Source organism: Zonotrichia albicollis, chromosome 3 (genome assembly GCF_047830755.1).
Source record: "Zonotrichia albicollis isolate bZonAlb1 chromosome 3, bZonAlb1.hap1, whole genome shotgun sequence".
Lineage (NCBI taxonomy): Eukaryota > Metazoa > Chordata > Aves > Passeriformes > Passerellidae > Zonotrichia > Zonotrichia albicollis.
Genome location: NC_133821.1, coordinates 111,594,206 through 111,615,323, shown reverse-complemented (window position 1 = coordinate 111,615,323; position 21,118 = coordinate 111,594,206). Strand labels below are relative to the sequence as shown.

The 21,118-nt window shown below is 44.3% G+C and overlaps 1 protein-coding gene across 1 annotated transcript in view; it reads left to right on the top strand.

The window, feature by feature from the left end:
• LOC102064984 (gamma-aminobutyric acid receptor subunit rho-2) overlaps positions 1–21,118 on the top strand; it is a 33,118-nt gene that overhangs the window by 2,304 nt on the left and 9,696 nt on the right. The window contains exons 2-4 of the mRNA XM_005483950.4: positions 7,912–8,018; positions 15,861–15,928; positions 19,902–20,125. Coding sequence (XP_005484007.3) covers positions 7,912–8,018; positions 15,861–15,928; positions 19,902–20,125 — 399 coding nt within the window. The remainder of the gene's footprint in view (positions 1–7,911; positions 8,019–15,860; positions 15,929–19,901; positions 20,126–21,118) is intronic.

The window sequence follows — 21,118 nt, the reverse complement described above, 5'->3', positions numbered from 1 at the left end:
ATACTGTTTAATGTTTCAGCACTGTTTCTGGGCAGGTTATTTGCCTGCTTGCTGCAATGTCCATGTTACTTATATTCACTTGCCCATTATGCTCTGACAATTTGAGATGGGGATGTTGGTTAGCACACATAGTGGTAATTAATAACAAATTAAACCTTTGAAGTTAACCAGGGATTGTAAAATTAATTTATATTTTTTTGTAATAAACACATGGAAGCATAAAAAAATGTATTTTAAAGTTAAGTGAAAGCACAAGAAGGAGTTAAAGGTCTTAGTAAAGTTTATTAGATTTACCGCTGCTGAGATTTGTCTAGAGGTTTACATTAGAAAAGATAATCTTCCAAACCTGCCAGACAGTCCAAAGTATGTTATCCTTTTTTGTGGTTATGTCATCCAGTGGCAGTTACATCTTACAAGACTATTCATTGTTTGAAGGGCTCACAAATAAAATTGGGTTAATCCATCTTATTAAATGGTTTCACTATGGCAGTAAACTTCCAAATTTTCATTTATTTTTGTGGATTTTTTGGTTTATCACTCAACACTCTTATACAGAGTGTTGTTACTTGAATGTTTTGAAAAGAAACATGATAAATTAGAAGCAAAGAAACCATAATATGCTATCAGATTTACACTACTTATTGAAAAAATACAGTGACATATGCTTTTAGTGACGTAAATGTTAAAAAGCTGAAACAGCCAGGGCCTGATCCTGAAATCCTATAGTCAGCTGAAGTTTTACCACTGAAGTTTACAGAATCTTAATTATTGAATTAGATCTTTCATCGAACTCTGAAAATACTCCAGTGCCTGTATTCTGAGGAATGTGGGGGATTGAACAGTAGCACTTCCTTGCAAACCTTTCTGTGTAGTAAAGATCACATATTTTAAAGTAATAAAATAGTGTAAATCCTTCTTTAAACATCAATTTGCCCTGAAGTAAAAGTTTCCCTGCTTTAAAAGTTTTGTGCTTTATTTGAACTTGGAGAAAAGTTCTACAGTGCCGATTTTTTCATGAGTTGTAACGGACTGAGAGTCAATGCACTGCTAAAATTATTTCTGTAAATATACTACAAAGAATAACAATACTATTTAGTATTCTATGGTGTTATAATTTAAATTAACAATTTTCCATCTTGGTAGGATCTGAGGAACTATATGCCATATATATATACACACATACATACGATTCCTATGCAATGTAGTTATTAAAAATTTTATAAAATCAGGTTTTAGAGATTGTCAAATGAGAATAGAATTTTAAATATGGAGAATTATGCAGTGTTGCAACAAAAAGAGGTGTATGGACCAGTGTTGTTAATATTTTAATTTTCCTATTCAATTATATTTCAGTCTTTATATTTCAGTATTCAATTGTATTTATTTTAAATTTCATATTCATTATGTAGAAAAATAATTTAGTTGTCCCTAATTTAAATTTCATATTCATTATGTAGAAAAAAAATTTAGTTGTCCCTAAAACAACAATGAATAGTGCACTATTCTATAAAAGGAAACTAAAACTAGTTCCTAGGCTGGTTTCCTAATCATATAAGAGAAATTGAAAGAATTATCTTTTAAATAATTCCATCACATTTTCTGCTTTGTATTTCTTATGCTGATATACCATAAGAAATAGAGTAAATTTTACAGTAAACTTTCCTTATTAAAGAAAATTTATTCCTATATTTGGGGGTCTCCAGCTGGTAAGTTTGATATTTTGTGTCCACTAAGGTGATAAATCAGCCTGACCTAAAGATCTTTATATGGACTTCAAGAATATCGCTGGGGGTGTGCAGGTGCAGAGCTCCTTCAGCGCTGCAGTTTCTTGCTCAGACACTGCCCAGGGGTTCCCGGGGTGCAGAGCTCCTTCCCTCGGCGCTCTGGGCGCTGGGGTTGGCTGGTCCTGAGAGTTCTGGGACTGCTCTCTGCCACCATGCTGTGGAAAAGTTGTTGAGCCTATGCCTAAGTGAGGAAGGAACAGAAAGTCAGGTTAGGAAGCTAAATTAAGAATTGCCAGGTTAAGTTGCCTGTGCATCCTTAATTACTCCTGGTTGTTTGTGTTAATAGCTTGTAACACATTATTTTTTTCCATGTGCAGAGCCTCGCTCAGCACGCTGAATGGATAATCCCTGCTTGATTAGAAACTGCCCTGCCTTTAATTTTCTCTTACTCCTGCATCCCCCCCTCACTGATAACACATCCCTGCTCCTACAGATTGAGATATAACATAAAGAAACAACTGCCTGTGTGCATCACTGCCCTGACTGTTGCCCGAGACTGCCTCACTTTATGCTCTGGAGAGCCCAGGCTTTGCGTAGGAAATTGGGGTGTGCTCATCGAGTAGCACCTCCTGTCTTCCTACTTTGATGGTAATTTTTCACATTTTCCATGGTGTACAGTCCCTGCCACTTAGGTTGAGAAACTGAAGGACATCAGTGATACTTTGAAGCTGTGTGTGTTCTTGCTGATGTGCAAGATGTACGAATGGTGCATGAAACCAAGGGCTCTAGAACTGTAACAGCATTGTTGGTTAAAAAATTTTGCATTTCCTTTTGTTTGGAGAATTCAAGTGATAAGTGAATTGTGAAGTAAAACATTTTGTTGGAGTCATCTGGGTGACTGCTGGGCAGGGCATTGTTGTTTGCCCCAGCCTTACTTGCACACCAAAGAATAAATTTACACAGAGGAAGAACAGGTTGGTGCTGAAGGAAACAGTGTAAACATGGAAAGCTGCAGGTGTGTGTGTCAGACGGTCTGTGTTGCCAGGTTGAAATGTGGGATTTTCCAGAGAGCTGTGTACACAGTCTGAGCTCATGCTGCCAGGGCAGGTCAGACTTGCTGAGGGTAGAACTGGCTGTACAGTGTATGTAGCTGTGCCTGCATCTTCCTCAGAGCATCGACCTTACCCCAGGTGACAAGCAAGTGCTGCTGGAATGTCCAGCACTGAGTTTTTTAAATGGTTTTGGGTACTCTACAGTAGCTCAGCAGTGGCTGCCTCTAAGAAATGGTAAACAAATGCTGGCAATCCTGCTAGATTATCCAGCTGGACAGAATTTCCAAAAGACAAAAAGAAACTCTGAAAATTAGTGGTTTTGTTAATATTTACTGCTCTATAAAATTGCTGGTAATGCTTCTGGTAATGTTTTGCTCTGCATAAATTGAGAACTCAGGAGACATTTACCATCTCTGTTGTGCCAGTGAATGCCATATTTCCAGTGACCTGTGCCCACCCTACTCTGAGTCTGCCTGTTCCTCTCCTACCAGCCGTGTGAAGCCTCATGCTTCAACAGCAGCAAAACTGCCTTTGATACAGAAGTGGCTTTGGCCTGTTCTTAGCTAAAGACTTCCTGCCAAGGTTTTTGGAAGTGGTCAGTCCTTTGGAGAATCTCATTAGAGATGCCATTTTCAGGGCATGCTACATGCCAGCCTTAGGCTGGGGCCCAGAAGCAGAAGGCAATCACCAGGACACGGCAGCACAAGGCTCAGCACACAAACCTTTTCCAAACATCATTCCACTGGAGCAAGCAGTCTGGTGATCCCTGCTGAAACTGCTGCTGCCAGCAGCAACTTCCCTCTGCTGCCTTGTGGAGCTGCATTTTCCCCCGTTTTTCAATGGATACTGCAGACACATCCTCCAGCCTGTGCTACCTCCCAGCCCTCACGGATCCTCTTTGCTCTATTGGCGGTTTCTGAAAAATTTGGAGTTTGTTAGCGCTGCAGTGATTGAAATGGGATAGCCATATTTTACAGGTGTGTGGCTAGCCTGGGACTCAATCCAGGGCACTGCTGAACCTCTGGTGCAGGGTTTGATGTCTTCTGAAGCTTTTTTCCCAACACTGCAGCATCAGCCAGGGCCAAAGAACAATGTGAAACAAAAACAGGGAGAGAATGTGTATGATAGAGGTGATTGTGCACACCCTTTGAGTTTGTGTCCATCCTTTTTCCAGAGTCAGATTTAGTTTTTCCACAAATCTGGCAAGGAAGTAATTTTCCTTCCCTTCCTGCTCCCAGCATAGACCCACAGATGAGTAAGTGTGAAGCATGTTACATCCAGAGGTAGGGCAGCAGAGTCCCCCTTTCCTGAGATTCTGGAAGCAATAGAGACTGGTGTGGCCACCCAGCTCAAGACAGACCTATCTTGTGGAGATGCCAGGCCTTCCTGGGCAGCTGGGGCTCCTAAAGCACTTGAACTGGTGGCCCTGACAGGCACTGGAAAGAGACTTCACCAAAATTGAGGATCTTGATGTTCCCAGTTTGTCAGAAAATTGTCAACCATATCTGATCCCATATGATCCATGCATATTAAGATTAAAGATGGACTCATAACACAGCAGTGAAAATAAATTTGGAATTCTCAGCTAGGAGTGAGCTAATCATTATGACAGTCATAAACTGTTCCTGTACCTTCTCTTTTTAGTTCAGCTTCTAGGGCTTTGTGTTGCAGCAGTCACATCCTTTGGTGGTTAGATAAACAGGAGGCCTTGTACCTTCCTTGGTGCTGGGTTTACACATCTCCTCCAGCTTGCTGTGGCTGCTACACAAAGTAAATGATGCCTTCACCTAATGCATTTTGGGATTTTTTTTTTCTCCCCGAGAATATGCTGAAGAGCTTTAAGATTTTCATTGAAACTGTAGAATTACTTCCCTACATCCCAATATGTAACTAGAGCCAAGGTCCCATGGCCATGATTACCGTCATTACCATCTTGTGACCAAAATCCATCCTGAATTCTCCAGGGGAAGGTGCAGAAACCTGCCAGACTCTGGCTGCCAACAGCTGTGCCATGTTCAGGATGGAGACCACGTTTCCTTTCAGGCTCACCACACGAGCCATTGCCTCGTGCCCTACAGCACAAGGACTGTTTCCGGTCTGAAAGTTCTTCACCTTGCTCTGGAAAGGTCTGAATGTCTGCATAGACACCTGCTATTTTTTGCTGAACTATTATCTGTAATTTCTCATGCCATCAAGAATTAATTATCTTTGATAGAAAAAGTATCTATTTTATGCAATTGAGACAATTCTGAGTAAAAGTGGAAAGAAAAATATATTTTAAAAAATTAAGGCAATAATACAGAAGTCTTTACAGAAGCTCAATAATTTATCAGTCACCTTCTCTCCTCTTTGAACAGAAACAATTCTTCACAGAAGTCAGATTTATCAAATTTATGCCCATTGAATGAAATATAAAGAGCAATAAAATGATATAGTAAAAATTGGGAAAAAAGACAAAAGGGGATGGGTGGATTTAAACAAATTGTAGCGAACTGCGGAGAATGCATAAAGCCGAAAGAAACCCTGACAAATCTATAATCAGAAATGCTAAAGACCATAAGTACATCAGGGAGGATTTATGAGATACTGGTGATCAGATTGTCAGTAAAGACACCCCGTGGGCAGCAGTGTTCAGAGCACCCTTCAGCTCCACAAGAGCACTGGCAGCTGGTGTCACCCCTGCTGCAGGTGTTGAGATGCTCCCTATGCCAAACAGCAGAGGGGCTGGCATGGGGTACTGCCAGGGAGGGGCAGAAGACACAGCACAGCTGATATCAAATGCTGTTATGAAGAAATTTTTTTTCAAACAAACTTGGCCTTGAATTGGATTAAATAGACAAAAGTAGTAATAAATTTTAAAGGCTATGTAGACTTCCTGTCATTAAAAATATTTCAATGCAAAAACATTGTAAATGGATTAAATTGATTAAAAAGGGACTGTCAGAGCTCTTTCTGTAAAATCTGAATTGGCCGTCATAATACCTGAAGGATTGGGCACAAACTGATGATTAAATGATGGTTATTAAATGCAACCCCTGGCTCAGGATGTGCCTGAAAACCTCTCTTCTTCCTAAGACAGTATCCACGTCCCCAGCCAGCCCTCTAAACCTCTGCAGCCACAGACTGCTTTCAGCAGCTCTCCTGTGTGCTCTTTGCTGTTAGATGATTTTTAAATAATTGATCAAAATGTAACATTTCAGTGAGGCTGAGCCATTGATTTGCAAGACAACACTGCCAGGGTTTTCCATACTAATTCCTTGTACAATGCATTCCAATTTTTATTGGATTTTTAATTTGACTTTTTCACCCCCTTCTTTGAGGAGAGAGACTTGATTGAACATTCTCTGTTACTTTGGCTTTTCCCTGATAATTAAAGTCGAGCGGACACAGCAAGATCCCTTTCCTGACTTGCAGCCTTTCGGGCCCAGAGGCTGAGCAGCACAGGGTGAAGTGAGCGCTTTGGCAGCTGCCCTCACTCTGCAGCAAAACAAAGCTTCCCCCTGCCAGAAGCAGTTAAAAGCCAAGCTTTTGCCTCCAAGCATTCCCATTAATGGCTGTGCTTGGTTTTACACCCCTGCTTTTAGGTGACCATAATGCAGCCCTGTCGGGAGGGTGCTTGTTCTGGCTGGCTCTTTCTCACAGCCAGCAGGGAGAGAAGCTCTGGCATCCCAAGTGAAATAGGAGCCCAAAATAACCTGAGGAAGATCCAACCCTTCCTATGTAGCATGTGCCCTAGGCTACAAGGGGTTATAGTCCTTCAAAACATCTATTTGATACAAGTATTTTTAAATTCTGTTGCTTCCTTTCCATCTCCTTATTGTAAGGAAATGGGTTTTTGATGTTAGCTGCAGCTATCAACACCCTTTAGGTTTCATAATTTCTTTCTTGGACTTAGTGCTCTGAGGGGAAACTTTTCTTCTGATTTGTGATTTATGCTCCCTTTGGCTCATAATTATAGTGCTTAATATTTTAATGAAGCTAAGAACATCCCTTACTATACCCACATTTATGAGTGGGGTGATTGTTTTGTATTGAGTTCTTGTATTCTGAATTCTTGATCAAGACTTTAAGTCTAAGTAGTCTCTTTATTTTTCCTGCAAGATTTTTTTGTTCTTTATTTTCAGTCATATCTTTTCCACATGGGAAAAGGAACCTGAACCTTTTGTACAAAGTTCTTTCTATTTATCATAATTATTTTCAGTAAGTTACTGGAAACAGCTAATTGCACCAGTACTTACAACGTTGTCAGCTCTTATGTCCAGCGCAAAGGGATTGAGGAACCTTCGTGTTCCAAGTCTTCCCCTCACAGCACTGCAGAACAGTCAGGGATGCTGAACTGGATTTTCTTCCAGAAGTGCATGTAATTTGTTTATCTGCTGGTTAGTTATCCCTTTGTGGGATTTTAGTGACTATCTTGCACTTTTCTTGGGGGTTTGTTGTCATCCTTGTTCCACTGATATCATACAATATCTCAAATAAAAAGTTAGAATTTTTCCTACCTTAATGTTCAGAAAAGTGAGGGACTGAAGCCTTCGTTAGATAAAACTCCTCTCTTCCTGCTGTTGTGGGGAGGAATGGGTGGTTTTGCTGCTGCTGAAAGCCAGAATACCCTCTGTCCACACAAACTGACGGCACTGAACTGGTGAAGTTGGTGGGGCAGTTTCCAAGTGGTGTATGGCATTGCGTGACCAGCATTGCAAAGAGCTTTTTCATGACAATGCTGCCTTGGTACCTGGCCAAATCCTGGCCAGGTAACGTGGGGCACCCAGCTGCTTCCCCTGGTGCCTGCTCTCAGCTGCAAAGGCATTCCCTGCACGCAGCTCCCCTGTGAGATGCTGTGCTCTGTGCCTTGTGCCTCCCTGCAGCTGGGGCGTCTAGGGCAGAGGGAGCAGGGCTGCCTGTGGGCACAAAGGCCTGAGCTGATGCTGTGGAAAGGCAGCTCTGTGTCTGTGTTTGGTGCTGGCAGTCTCCCCACAATCCCTGGGACTGTGCCTGCAAAGCTGCTGCTCCTGTGGCTCCGAAATTCGGCTGGCAGTTGTGGCACTTGGGCACAGAGACATCAGAGCAATGCTATTGCTGTGTTTTGCAGTTGTGGCACAGGGACATCAGAGCAATGCTATTGCTGTGTTTTGCAGCCACATCTTTAAGAGGAATCGGGACTTGACCAAGGCCTGGAGAGGAAAGACGGAGCAGCTTCTCAGAGTGGACGAACACGACTTCACCATGCGGCCCGCCTTTGGAGGTGAGCATCAAATGGTTCTCTTGATTCTGTGCTAATCTAATTAAGAATAATCTAATTATGCAATTAACAATCTAATTAAGAACCAAGCAAACAAACCTCTGTCCAGATGCATCAGTGTGAAGGGAAAAGGCTTGGTGCCAATTCAGAGAGGCCTCATGCTCATCCTCCTTGCCCTCTGTGCTCTGTACATTTCCTACATTCCCTCCTGTTGCTGCAGTTGGCTCTGATTTTGGCTGGCATTTCCCAGAGTTCAGGAAGGACCCTCCCAGTAAGTGTTTCAAGCTGTTGAGAAGAGGGACAAGCTGCAGGTTTTAATATTCACCTCTGGTTGTGAGGTTGTAATGATCCTTTCAGCTGATATGATTGAATTGCAAAGTAAAGGAACTCATTGGGTGGATCACAGCCTGCCATTACCAGGAGGAAACAAATATAAAAATCCCAAAAAAATTCTAAAAATCTTGTCTCAAACTCTCATAAGCAAATCAAAGAGTGGGAGGGGAGACCTCTGCCCACGTCACTTCTGCCTCTGGTCACACCCAGTTACAGGATGTGCTTGCCTGGCCTTTCTAGACTCACTACTGCAGAGAGAAGAGGGTACCTGAAAAAAAACCTGCTGGAACACCAGTATGGCAATCCATCTTCTGATTTCATCAATAACAAATCCCTCCAGAGCTAAGGGCAAAGTTTTCTGTAGTTTTCACTGAATGACTAATGCTGCATCCTTTGTCAGTTGCCATCCAGGATGAAGGGCTATCCCTGCCCAGTGGGACACAGAGTGTTGTGCCCTTTGCACCTGGTCCATAGAACAGAGCTTCAGAACTGCCCATTCCTGGTGTGGCTGAAAAAACATTTCTTGCCCTCAGTGCAGATGTGCCATTCTGAGAGCACAATGCTGACCCCTGCTCACAATTTTTATATATATTTTTAAACTCCAGAATTCAACACCTTTCATAACCAGGGTTTCCTGCCCCTGCAGATGTTATTTACCAGCAAGTTGCATTCCAGCCTAAACATTGGAGTCAACTTTTTTTTAATCAGTGTTACCTTGGTCTGCTGCTTCTGTGGTTGAAGAGTTTGCCCTAAATTGCCCTCTGGGTGGAGCATGGGCAGATCTCCCTGGGGCTGGTGGGACCACACAGAACCCTGGGTGCAGCTGAGGCTCAAGGATGAGGTCTGGGAGCTGGCTCTGGAGGCACTGGGTTTCTTTTTGAATTGGCTGTAAAAGTGCGAATTCACCAAAGTGCACATTGCTCCCTAAATCCCAGGTATGCCCTCCTGTGCTATGAGGTCAGAGGATGCTATCTTTGGTTTTCTGACCTTTTTTTTAAATTTTTTTTTTTTTTTTAGCCAACCTCAATTTTTCTAGCTTGGCTGTTGATTTCTGAGTGCCTGATATGGACAAACTGAAGGTGCTGATCTGTCCTCTCTGCAGCTGATCTGTCCAGGACAAAAGACCTGCTGGTCTGATGGGTGGGATGATGGGGCTTCTCTGGGAGGAAATTTGGACTCCCTGCCTTGCCTCAGCTGGAGGCAGCTGGGGAGCCATGCTGGTTTTTGAACTTTGCCCCCCTAACAGGGTGTATGTCAGGGCATCCTGCCTGTTTTGGGGGAAGCTGCAGGGTTTTGTTCTGTTGTGCTGATGGTTTGGCACCCAGTGGCACCACTGCACTGTATTTCTGGAAACATCTGAATTTTACTGTTTTCATCAGTGTCACAGGGTCCTTGAAGAACACATTTCAGCACAGGTCACACCAAACAGACACACATAATTACATAGACACTCTTCTAGTGTTAATGAAACTGCATTTTAATCTCTCTTTTGCCTTGTTTTCCCATGCTACCTCCCATCACAACTCTTCCAGAGCCAAAGTTTGGAATAACATTTATAAAACTGAGAAATACCCTAAGAGCCTTTGCTGAGAAGGTTCCTTTTTTTTATAAAGGAAAAACATGATGGGTTTAAAAAATTTTTGTTTAAAACCTCCTTAACTTGAACAGATTCTTGGGACAAAGGTATGACAAAGGTTGTACTGAAATTGCATGGGATGAGGAGCAAAGCGTGGAAACAGCTTTGTTGAGGCTCCAGCCTTGGAAATCCTGACACAGACACACAGAGATAGCAGGTGCTGCAGGTTCTTGCTCACTGCAGATTTGCATGGTGTGTTTTTAGTGGCAGATGATAAGCCTAGTGGAAAAAACCATAAAGGAAAGGGAACAAAAGTCTGGCAAGAGGTGATGCTCATAGTTTTGTCTCCAATGTTATTCCTCAGGCAGTCACAGTGATTTGCTGTGCACCATGAGTCCTTCCAGCCAGGCTGTGGCACTGTCAGTCAGACTGATGTGGTCCGACCTGGGGAGGATGAAAAGGCTTTTGTACTGCCAAAGTGGAGAAGAGCAGCTTGTGGGGTACACATGACTCTAACTGGTCACTGCCCTAAGACCCCCTCTGGTCTAACTGAGATTCCAGCTCTATGGCATTGCACTGGGCCTGTGGTGTTGCCTTGCAGGAGGGAAAGGCACCTCAGTTCTGGAAAATTAAAATAATACCATAAGTAAATGGTGAGTGGCATTAAGACTAAAAGAAAGTCAATACTGTTGATGGTTCCCAAGTTTGGTGGGCCAGCCTGCAGTTCCACCTTTAGCTAAAAAGGGGACAGGGTATGAGCTGTTTTATGGTGGCTAGGTGACACTTGCTGGTCTGCAGAGGGCAGCCAGCAAGCTGCCAGCCCAACACAGCTGTGCCCACTGGGCAGAGCAGGCTGGGGTTATGCAAGGTGGAATGAAAAAACCTCAGTGTTAGAGTAAGGTGAAGGGGTTTTCAAGAAAAAGTATCTTTGTAAAGAGCAAGTGAGCAAACAAATGTTGTGTAAGTTGTGTTATTAACAGCCCAATAAGCATGGCTGTCTTGCCTGCCCGCAGCCCATTAGAGACAGGCAATTGGGTACAGAGGCAATGACAAAGTTTTTTGCTTTGATGATGGTCAAAGAGCATTCATAAGCTAAAAGAGACTGCAGGGTTTTTGACCCTTAGGGAGTTATCTCCCTGTCAGTGACCTTGTTCTAGGTAGCAGATGTTCAGGTATTATTTACTATTATTAATATTTAAAGATTATGTAAATGTTTGTTGTGCTGCCTTCCTTAAACACCCATTTTAAGCATTTCATTTATGACATCTCGTATTTTACAGGGAGCCTGTGAGTAAGCAGCTTTAGTTGATACTTAAAATAGCTGTATCTTCTTTATTGAGGACCAGCCTAATGCTTCACTTTTATTATATTTGCTCATAGCCGAGTAGCCTAACGTCAGCTGGTCCTTGCTGCCCTTTCTGCGCATGCTTTTGCCAGGATGGATGAACAGTGGGATGAATAAAGCATGAGCAGTTCACTGAGTGGTTTTAGTGACAAGGGCTGGAATAGGACATGCTCCCCTGCTGATGAGCAGCCATCTGTGAGGTGTGGAGGGACAGAGCCCTGCAGCCATGAGGAGGGTGATGAACATGTCCTGGTGCTCCTCCTGGGAGCTGCCCACTCCTAAGAGGTCCCACAGTGGTTGGCAGTCTCTGTGTGTGTGCATGAGATACCTGTCAGTAAGGAAACCTCAAACCCACTCGTTTCTCATGGACATGTTTTTATCTCGGGGCCTTCATCTGCCTCCCTCCTTCAAAGATAGATGAGTGGACACTGTCTCAGAGAGAAACAGCAGCCTTTGAGAGCACTGCCAAAGAGAAAAATTAAAGAGGTGTCACAAAGCTTTAGTCTCAGAGGTGGAGTGGAAAACTGACTTCAGGCATCTCCATGGCAGCACGCTCTTCCCTCTCTTCCAAAGTCTGCCCCAGTGCTCAGAAATAAAAACCACGTTTGTCCCAGTTCTGCTTGGGAACTGACTCACACTCAGAGGATTTCATGCTGCTCACTGGTTGGTGGTTTTAGGTGTGGAGACACACTGGGATGTAATAGGCTTCAATGTTGGGCTCCTTCTCAAGTCATTCCTGCACAGGACTTGTGGAAAGCTCCTGGGTTCCCTGGAGAGGTTAGTCCAAGGCCACACATCCCATTCAATCTGGGGCAGAGTTTGATACTCAAGATGGAGTTTTTGCAATATGAAACAAGCCACAAAGTCTTCTTTTTGTCAGAACCAACCCAAAATTCCATTAATTTGGCTGATACTTTTCAGAGACTCTAAAGTGTGATCTGAAAAACCTCTGCTGGATTGCAGGCTTTGAGCACAGCAGCACTGCTTCCTTTTACCAGCCATATCCACACCTTTCACATGGATCCATTCAGCTTCCTGTGTATCCATTTAGCTTTCACATGGATCCATTTACCTTCCTGTCCAGCAGTAAACATCCTGGAGAGGAGCCCAAGCTTTGAGGTCTCTCCAGTCCTAATGTGGTCAAGTCTTTTGTTGCTTACAATTCTCTAGGATGATTCTAGATTTTCTATATTGATGATTCTATATTTTCTCTTTCTGAAGAAAATGTGAATATTAATAAAATGTTGTTTATGACAAAGAAAGCCTGGTTGATGAGGGCTTTTTTGCATCTAATGCTGTAATCAAATTTAATTGTTCTGTCTACCAGTTCAGTTTGTCATATACCATCTGAGCTGTTCTTGTTCCTTCACATTCACACCCTCCTCATACTCTGCTCCCTCTCAATACAGAGGGATTTTTTCCTTTTGCTCATCCCTAGTGGCATTTGATGAGGAATTTGGCAAAACACCCTGAACCTCCATGGTTCAACTGTTCAGTTGCCAGAGGGACAGGATTAAAAAGCTAGCAGCTCCTAATTGACTCCATGGGTTAGAGAGATCAAAGATCTCCTGACATTTCTCTCTGGGTGATCAACAGCCATTTAATTCAATGGTATGTGCTGTAGCAAACATGACCTTTAAGGAAACCCAGGGTTTGTTTCTGTGGTTTAAAGAGGTTTAAAGAGGTAATTTCTAGACAGGGATTCTGCTTTGCTTCAGAAGCTGCATGCACTTTCAATGTTGTTTGCATCAAGTACTTCTACAAAAGTGCATCTTGATGTTTTGTAGAATGATGGGCAGAGTGAATACACAATTACCTTTATCACTTATGCTCATTGCCAAGAGCAGCACATGGTGATCCTTTGATTCCTGTTGCTGCTTCACAAGCAGCAGCATTGGCACTGGCCCTTCACTCACCCTGCCCTGCTCAGTCCAGCTTCTTGTCTAAACCTCCTCCAGAGTGTCTCTGTGTCTCATCATATCCTCATTCACATTTGTGTGCTCTCTCATTGCCTCAGCCCCAGGTGCTGAGTGAGGAGCAGGGAGAAGGAAAAAGCAGTGATTACTCCTGCTGATTGTAGTAGCATTTTGCCCCAAAAAAGGCAGAGTAGATATTTCTGCTGATAAATTGGTTTTACAGATTCATCTTTACGTTTCTGTATTAAACACTAAACATTTGAGTCCAATGTTCAAATAATTTCTCCCTCTTTCTATTACAATTACTGTTTTATCATTCCCCAAATTTGTGAATAACTGGAGAAAAGACACCTAATCCAGCCTTGGACTTCTCTCAAGAACTTCCCAGACCATCCAGCTTAATGTGGAACACCCTTTATTTTGGATTTAATAAAGCTTTGTGTCAGTTCCAGACTGAACCTTAGGCTTTGTCTTTACAGTGAGATAACTGCTGATTACTGAGTGTTTGATGCAGGAACATGATCAAAGAAAAGAACATGGTGTTTTATTGTCAAGGGCAGATGGGGAAGGAATAGGAGAGCAGGACAGATATCAACTTGGCAGTTCTTATGTTTATGGGTTTGAGTTTTACTTGTTTGTTGTTTTTTTGGGGTTTTTTAAATCTGTGATTAGTGTTCAGAGAAGCATAGAAATCACAGTAAATAGACTTTGTGTGGGTGTTGATTTCCTGAATCAAGGCTAAATTAAGGATTCACACACAGACAGTCTCTCTTGCAGTCTGGAAGTCGTGGGGGGCTGCCCAGCATGCGTTGGGCACACAGCCCTCAGCTTGTGCTGTTTCTCTGTTGATTGTACTGCACATCAAAGTGCCTCTTGTCACCACAGACACAGTGCTTTCTGCTACCTTGTTAAGTACCCAACAAACCAAATCTTGTTTTACTGAGCAAGAGAAATGTCGCAGAAAAATTCTTTCTCTCGGTTGCAAATGATTGCTGGCCATTTTTTTAAAGTGTGCAGTGCACAGCTGTGTGTCTGAATGTGACATGAAGGTGTTTGTGAGCATCTGGGAGTCACCTCAAAGTGCTGGGTTAGCAATGTTTGAGCTTCCCTGCTGGGGCTACAGCCACTCAAACTGGAATTGGTGGTTCTGGGGAGCCTGGTCCTGCTCCACAGGACCTGTTCAAGGTGCTCCCAGCACTGCTGCTGACAGACACCCTGGGCAAAACGAGCTGGAGCTGTGCATGTGGGAAGGGGACAGTGCCACCATCAGTGTGCTCCGCTGTAATGAGTGGGGCTGGCTTGCCAAAGCCCTGCAAACCTGCACTGGGGCTGGTCACAGCCTGGCTCATGGGCTTGGGGATCGGCCTTTCCCTCCTGAGGCTGAGCTGGTGCCTCTTTCTCCTCCAGCAGAGGCAAACACAAGGCTGTGCTCAAAAGCCCTGCAGATGTGTGGGAGTGTGTACATGCTGCTGCAGGTACAGGAGCATGATGGATAGCAGCTTGAAAAATGTGCTGCTCTCTCAGCCACATTTCTGCTCTCTGGTTGGACTTGTAGTGTGTTCAGAGCTTTGATGTGGTTTCCAGAAAGATGCTATTCCTGCTAAATGTATGCATGCAGCAGGCCCTGCTGTTTGTGGCACTGCAAATGTGGGTCTGAGTCCACAAAGGGATTGTGGTGCACCTTATGTGTTATCTGACTGCTAATCAGGTTCAAAATCTAGGAGATAAAAGTCTTTGGAAATCTTCATGGTGGCCACTGTGGTCTTTGGAAGATTAATTTCTGCTGGACAAGTCTCAGACATGACTGGAGAGCTCCTGCTTCCTTTGGCATGGTGTGTCTCACTGGCAGTGCCCAGGCTGGGGCATGCCCAGGACATCACCAGTGTGAGCCCTGTGGGTCCCACTGCCACAGCACCCCTGGGAGCACCAGGCAGCCCTGGATCCCCCTGGGCTGCTCCTCCTGCTGGGCCCTGCTTGCTGTGCTGGTCTCTGTCAGTAGGCCCTGATCACCAGAATTTGGGAAAATCTGAGTGAGGGAACATTGTGGGGATCTTGAGCAGGTCCTGGTCATTAGTGAGCAGCAGTCTGCAGTGAGGTTTCATACAGGGTTGCTAGTAATAGAGGAGTGTCCATTTATTATGGGATGTTTTCTGCTTATTTGCTCTTTGTGAGCTCTCTGATTGCTAATTTGAAAATTACTGTGGAAAACTAGCAATATCATCAGTGAATAATATGAATCAAGATGGTGATGAGCTCTTGAGAGATTAATGTGGCTTGTCTTGATAAAAAATGAGAAACCTCCAAGGAAGAGCTTGTTGCTTGCCTTGTCTTCATCTCAGTCCCCATCCTTGGGGCTAAATTTATTTATAAAGACCTAAAATTTAAGATGGGATGGCTCAGTTTTAAAAACATAGGTAAATGTTTCATCCAAGCTCTGGACTAACTGGCAAAGTGTCAACATTGCAGCATATGCCAAGGGGAAGATAATTCAATGTTTCAGAAGGGCCCTTACATGGTTATTCACTAACTCATTCCCAGCCTCTTCCTGAAGAACCATTGACAGAAATGCACAACATAAGCTCAGAAATGTTTGCATGTCACCTTAGAAGTGCTAATTAAATGCAGATGATGTGAAAGAACATTTATTTACATATCTAAATCTCATTCTCTTTCAGGCCCTGCCATTCCTGTTGGGGTGGATGTGCAAGTTGAAAGCTTGGACAGTATTTCTGAGGTTGACATGGTACGTAATGCTCTTCTAAGCCTCAGTTAATTCTCATCATAAAAAGACCTCCTGACTTGAAACCCATGGGCTTGTAATCATTGGTCAGATGAAAGAAATAGCAGCATCTCCAAAATCCAAAGAGGCTGATAATCAGAACCAAAGACTTGATAAAACCAGATGATCAAAGTCTTACCTCTCCACCTCCAGAGGAAAAAGATTAAAAGCATGAAGAGAAAAGGGACCTTGAATGGGAGAGTAATCAGTGCTGTGAAAGATCTATCACAGCTGAAATATAAGCAGTTGCATATGAAGGTTTGAAGCTATATGGTGAAATTCACATAAGCTGTGTTTGCTGCAGGAGTTTTCTTCCTTAGGGAACCATTGAATTCACATGAGTGTCACATACATTTTACTGTGTGGTTTGGGGTTGTTTCATGGGGATTTTTTAATTTTTAATTGTAGGAAATGGAATAAAAACACTTGAAAGAGAAGTGGAAAAAGGAACATAGAGGAATAGAGGAAGCTTCTGGGCTCCTTCCTCTTTCTACCTTTTCCTCCCTGTTCTTGTGCACCTTTTGTGGTCTAGACAAAACATAAAGACAAAGGAAGAGCTTTAGGTTGATTTTTTTTTTTAATATGGTGCAATTACATCTTCATGCCATTTTGGAGGGGTTGGTTTAGATGACCTTTAAAGGTCCTTTCCAACCCAAAATATTCTATGTTCTGTGATTAAAACCAGGCAGCTTGCCTGCCTGGATATTGAAAGAGAGGGTTTGGGGGTATGCATGCAGTGAGGTGTGTGGGAGGGGAGCACAGGGAATGGCTGCCAGGAGGAGAACTGGGGCTCTAATGCATCAAGATACTGTCAGAGCAGCAAAGAGGCCTAATTAGTGCAAGTAAAAAACTCCCAGTGCTTTCTGTCAGGATTCAATGAAAACCTTGCCTGTCAGAAGCCTTGGAGGTCAGTTCTCTCCCTTGGCTGTCGACAGTTCCTATTTTCCCAGCTCATGACAAGTACTTTCTATAGCAGTTGCTGACATATATTGGGGTGGAAAAATGCTCTCCCAGATCAGTCTGAGTTGTGTTCCAACAGACTGTCCAGCACGGGTGTTTGCAGGAGGAGAGTGGGCAGCAAGCTCCCTGCCTGGCCAGGGGACAGGGCTGGCTGTGCCTGCAGCAGGGAGCCCTCCTTGTCTCTCACTGCAGGCAGGGCTTGTTTCAAACTGCTCTGAAGTGGCCCTGAAAATCAGCTACCCTGGGCTGGGCAGGCCTCAGCTGTCACTGCTTGAGCAGGCTCCTGGTGCCCCAAAGAAGGACCAGGCTGAGGCATCACCAGCCCCAACCCACTGTGTCTGCAGGACTGTGCATGGCAGGGAGAGCAGCCAGGGGCTGTTTAAAGCAGGTGGGTGTAAAACCAGTGCCTGGCTGGTTGATGTGGATGGGCTGATGCTCTGTGCAGTGGCAGGACACACTCTGCCTGGAGCTTGGAACAAACATGAAATAGGCTGCCAAAATTCAGATACTTGTGTAGACTCATTGGCAGTGCCTCTGGCAGGTACTATCATTCTCGCAATTTGTTGTAAAACCTTTTTTTCCAAGGGACTTTCCTGTTTGTGGGTGCTGAAATAAACCCCTTTTCTTGCTTGTAAATAGTGTGTGTGCTGTCAGAAAGGAACGAGCGGTCAGCACACTGCCTCTTTTGAACCATGCCATGAAAAAGCCTCTTAAGTTGGATTTTATACTTAGAAGCTGTTGTCAGCTGTCACTTTGTCTCTGTGTTGGCAGCATTGGGTGCACCAGGCTGTCCATTGGAGGCAGAGGAGGGTTGGCCACTGCAGAGGCCACTGTGCTGCCTGTTTGGAGAGAGGAAGGGCTGAAGGTGAGAGATGAGAAGCTCCAGTTGGGTAGGACAGGGAGAGGGGTGGCCTGGAAAGCAGGAAAGTGAGTTCCCTCCTGTGCTGTGCCTTGTGACAGCCTCTGCCCCCTCCTCTGGAGTGGCTGTAAGCAGTGCTGAGGCTGCCTGGCTGATGGTCCCCACTCCCCCAGGCTCTGATGATGGAGCTGCCCAGAGGCATTTTGCAGCCACAGCCTCAGGCTGCCTGGCTGTCCTGATTCTGGCTGGGATAGAGCTAATTTTCTTCTTAGCAGCTGGTACAGTGCTGGTTTTGGATTTAGTATGAGAACGATACTGATAACACAGTGTTTTATTTGTGGCTCAGCAGTGCTTACCCTGAGTCAAGGACTTTTCAGCGTCCTGTGCTCTGCCAGTGAGGAGGGGAGCATGGCCAGGACAGCTGACCTGAGGTGGCCAAAGGGATATTCCAGATATTCCACACTACAGAACATCATGCCCAGTGTATAAACTGGGGCGAGGTGGCTGAGAGGGGCTGATCACTGCTGGGCGATTTGCATCTGTCAGCAACCGTATTGTGCATCACCTGTTTTTCTGGAGTTTTGCCCCTCTCTTTTCATCTTCCTTTTTGTTACTCTTCTTCTTATTATTTATTTCAATTATTAAACTGTTTTTTATCTCAACCCAACTTCTTCTAAGTCTACTCCCCATTAGATTGGCTGGAGGTGATGGGAGAGAGGAGTGAGCAAGTTTCTGTGCTGTACTGAGCTGCTGGCTGGAGTTAAACCATGAGAATGGTGTTCCTCTCCTGCAGCCCCATGTCCCTCTGCCTCATGTCATGGCCAGGCAACTGGCAACCCTGAATTGCCAGGCTCTTCTGTACTCCTTTTTTGAGTTTTAATATAACCTGCTCTGACCCCTAATTGCTGCTGCCCTAAGAAAGCAGCAATTGTGCCTCTTCCTTGGTTCCCTTTTCCCCAGCTCTACTCAAACTGATGAGTTTGATGTCTGGTCCCTGAGGCTGACTCTTCTAGCTGGGCTGTAACCTAAGCTCTGCGTTGGCAGGAGCTGCTGGAAGTGTTTCTTTGGGACTGCGGATGTAAGGGGAAGGTGGCCAGTGTCCAGTATGGAGCAGGAGCTGGCAGCATCCCTGGGATGAGCAGTGAAGGAGCCTGTGTGATAAGGTGGGGACCTGCAGGTGGGGGAGCAGAAGTGTCCCCCTGGCCATTCTCTGCCATGGTCAGAGTGGTTTGGCCAGCTCTGTGCTGTGCCAGGCATCAAGGGGAGGACTGGCACCAGAGCCTGCTCTGACAAATTAATGAAAAACCTACTGGCAATGCATGGCCATTGTGAGACAGCCCTTTGAAGCAGAGAGTCAGGGGAACTGATTGTCACTGTCACCAAATTGATTGGCTGTGGTTTGAGAAAGTGCTTTAGGGAGAAACCCTGGCCTGTGTTGCTGCCTGCTCAGACTAAGCAGCTGCAGCTCCCATAACCACTTGCTTAATTGGGAATATAAAAGAAATAAGTGTATTTGATCTCTCAGCATGAGAGTAGATTCAGCTCTAAAAGCAGCAACTGCCAGGTTGGGATCAACAAATAGATGTTTTCCTTTATGTCACTGAAGCTCCTGCCCCATCAACAAACCTAAAAGGGAATTGTATTTACACACTTACACGTTAGGAAACACAGTTCCCTCACCTGGTTGCTGTTTGCAACAATTTAGTCCTTTTGGGGATAAATTGCTTAGTGTTTAGCATGACCGTTAAGCTAACTTTCAGTTTTTCCTCTTGATCATCCTATTGCTACCATAGTCCTCTAAGGTAATTTTGCCAGAACTGAAGAATCATTTATTCAGGGCATTGCTTCTCTTGGGGCATATTTATATCCTGTTTGGATCTGAACATTACTCGGTACTGTAATAAATTCCATAGTTGGCTATGCATTGTTTTGGCTTAAATTATTTTGTCAGGAAAATCTACTGACAGAGAGCATTGACAGAGGAAAGAATCAGGAGTTGAGAGTGGAGAAGATCTCATCTCTCTGGTGGGAGTGAGTTTTCTTTCTGGTGTGCCCTAGTTTAGAGTGCAGCACTGACAGAGCTCTCTTCCTTTATTGGTTCTCTTTGCTTTTTTGAAGGATTTCACCATGACCTTGTACTTAAGGCACTACTGGAAGGACGAGCGTCTCTCGTTTCCCAGCACCAACAACAAGAGCATGACCTTTGATGGCAGGTTGGTGAAGAAGATCTGGGTCCCTGATGTCTTCTTTGTGCATTCCAAGAGGTCCTTCATCCATGACACCACCACGGACAACATCATGCTGCGAGTGTTCCCCGATGGGCACGTCCTCTACAGCATGAGGTACAGAGCATCCCTGCCTCCCCTGGGCATCCCCTGGGGCTTTGCTGCCAGTTTGGCTCCAGGCTTGACTTTGGTGATCACCAGGACTGCTACTGCCAATCCTGCTGCTCCTGCTGCTGATGCAGAGCCCTGTTGCCAGGATGTCCAGCACAAAATGCTGTGCATGAAACTCTGAGAGCCCGTGCTGTGAGCAGTAACAGGGTAATCTCCTCCTGGGGGAAGCATGCCCCCAACTCTTTGCAGTCAGTGGAGGGCTTAGTCAAGCAGGAATGTTCATCCCAGGGTCAGTGTGTGATTAAACTGGAAGCTGCTGATATACCAGATGGTGACCGCTATAATTATCCTATTTTCCTTCTTGTTTGTCTAGATTTTTTTTTTCAGTTGTTCTGCTTTCCTGTTGATGCAAATGTTTAGGTTTATTGAAGCTGAAATGGCAATATTCAAGACATCCTGGTTTTCTAGTAGATTTATTGGCTGGAGGAATCCTGAGGGATGCCTGTCATGACCTGGAGGTTTATCCATCCTGCGGGTGTACACGGATCCTGACTGTGGGTTTGCAGGATTCTGTAACACACAAGGACATGGAGGCTTAATCCTCTGAACTTCTCTACCTTTATACAGATTATCAAAAATACCACAAAAATCACCACTAGCAAGCAAACTACCACAAAATCACCACTGGCAACTACACCCATGATTAATAAAGTGACTGCATATCCATATCACTCTATTGCAAATTGCTGTCAGCAATCAATAATTTGGAATCTGTCAGTCATGTGGCAACAGCCAATTACTAATCAGGGTATTTCCTGTTACATTACATGAATTTACATTTCATCCACAATATACCCTCAGGTACCCTTAGGACAGGTTGCTTGTGCAGGTGCACAGCACTGGTATCAGTGATACCACCATGAAGTGATGAAAATCATCCAAGGGATGGAAGGAAGGGATGAAAGTGGGCTCAGAGGGGACAGTGAGACAGCAGTGTCT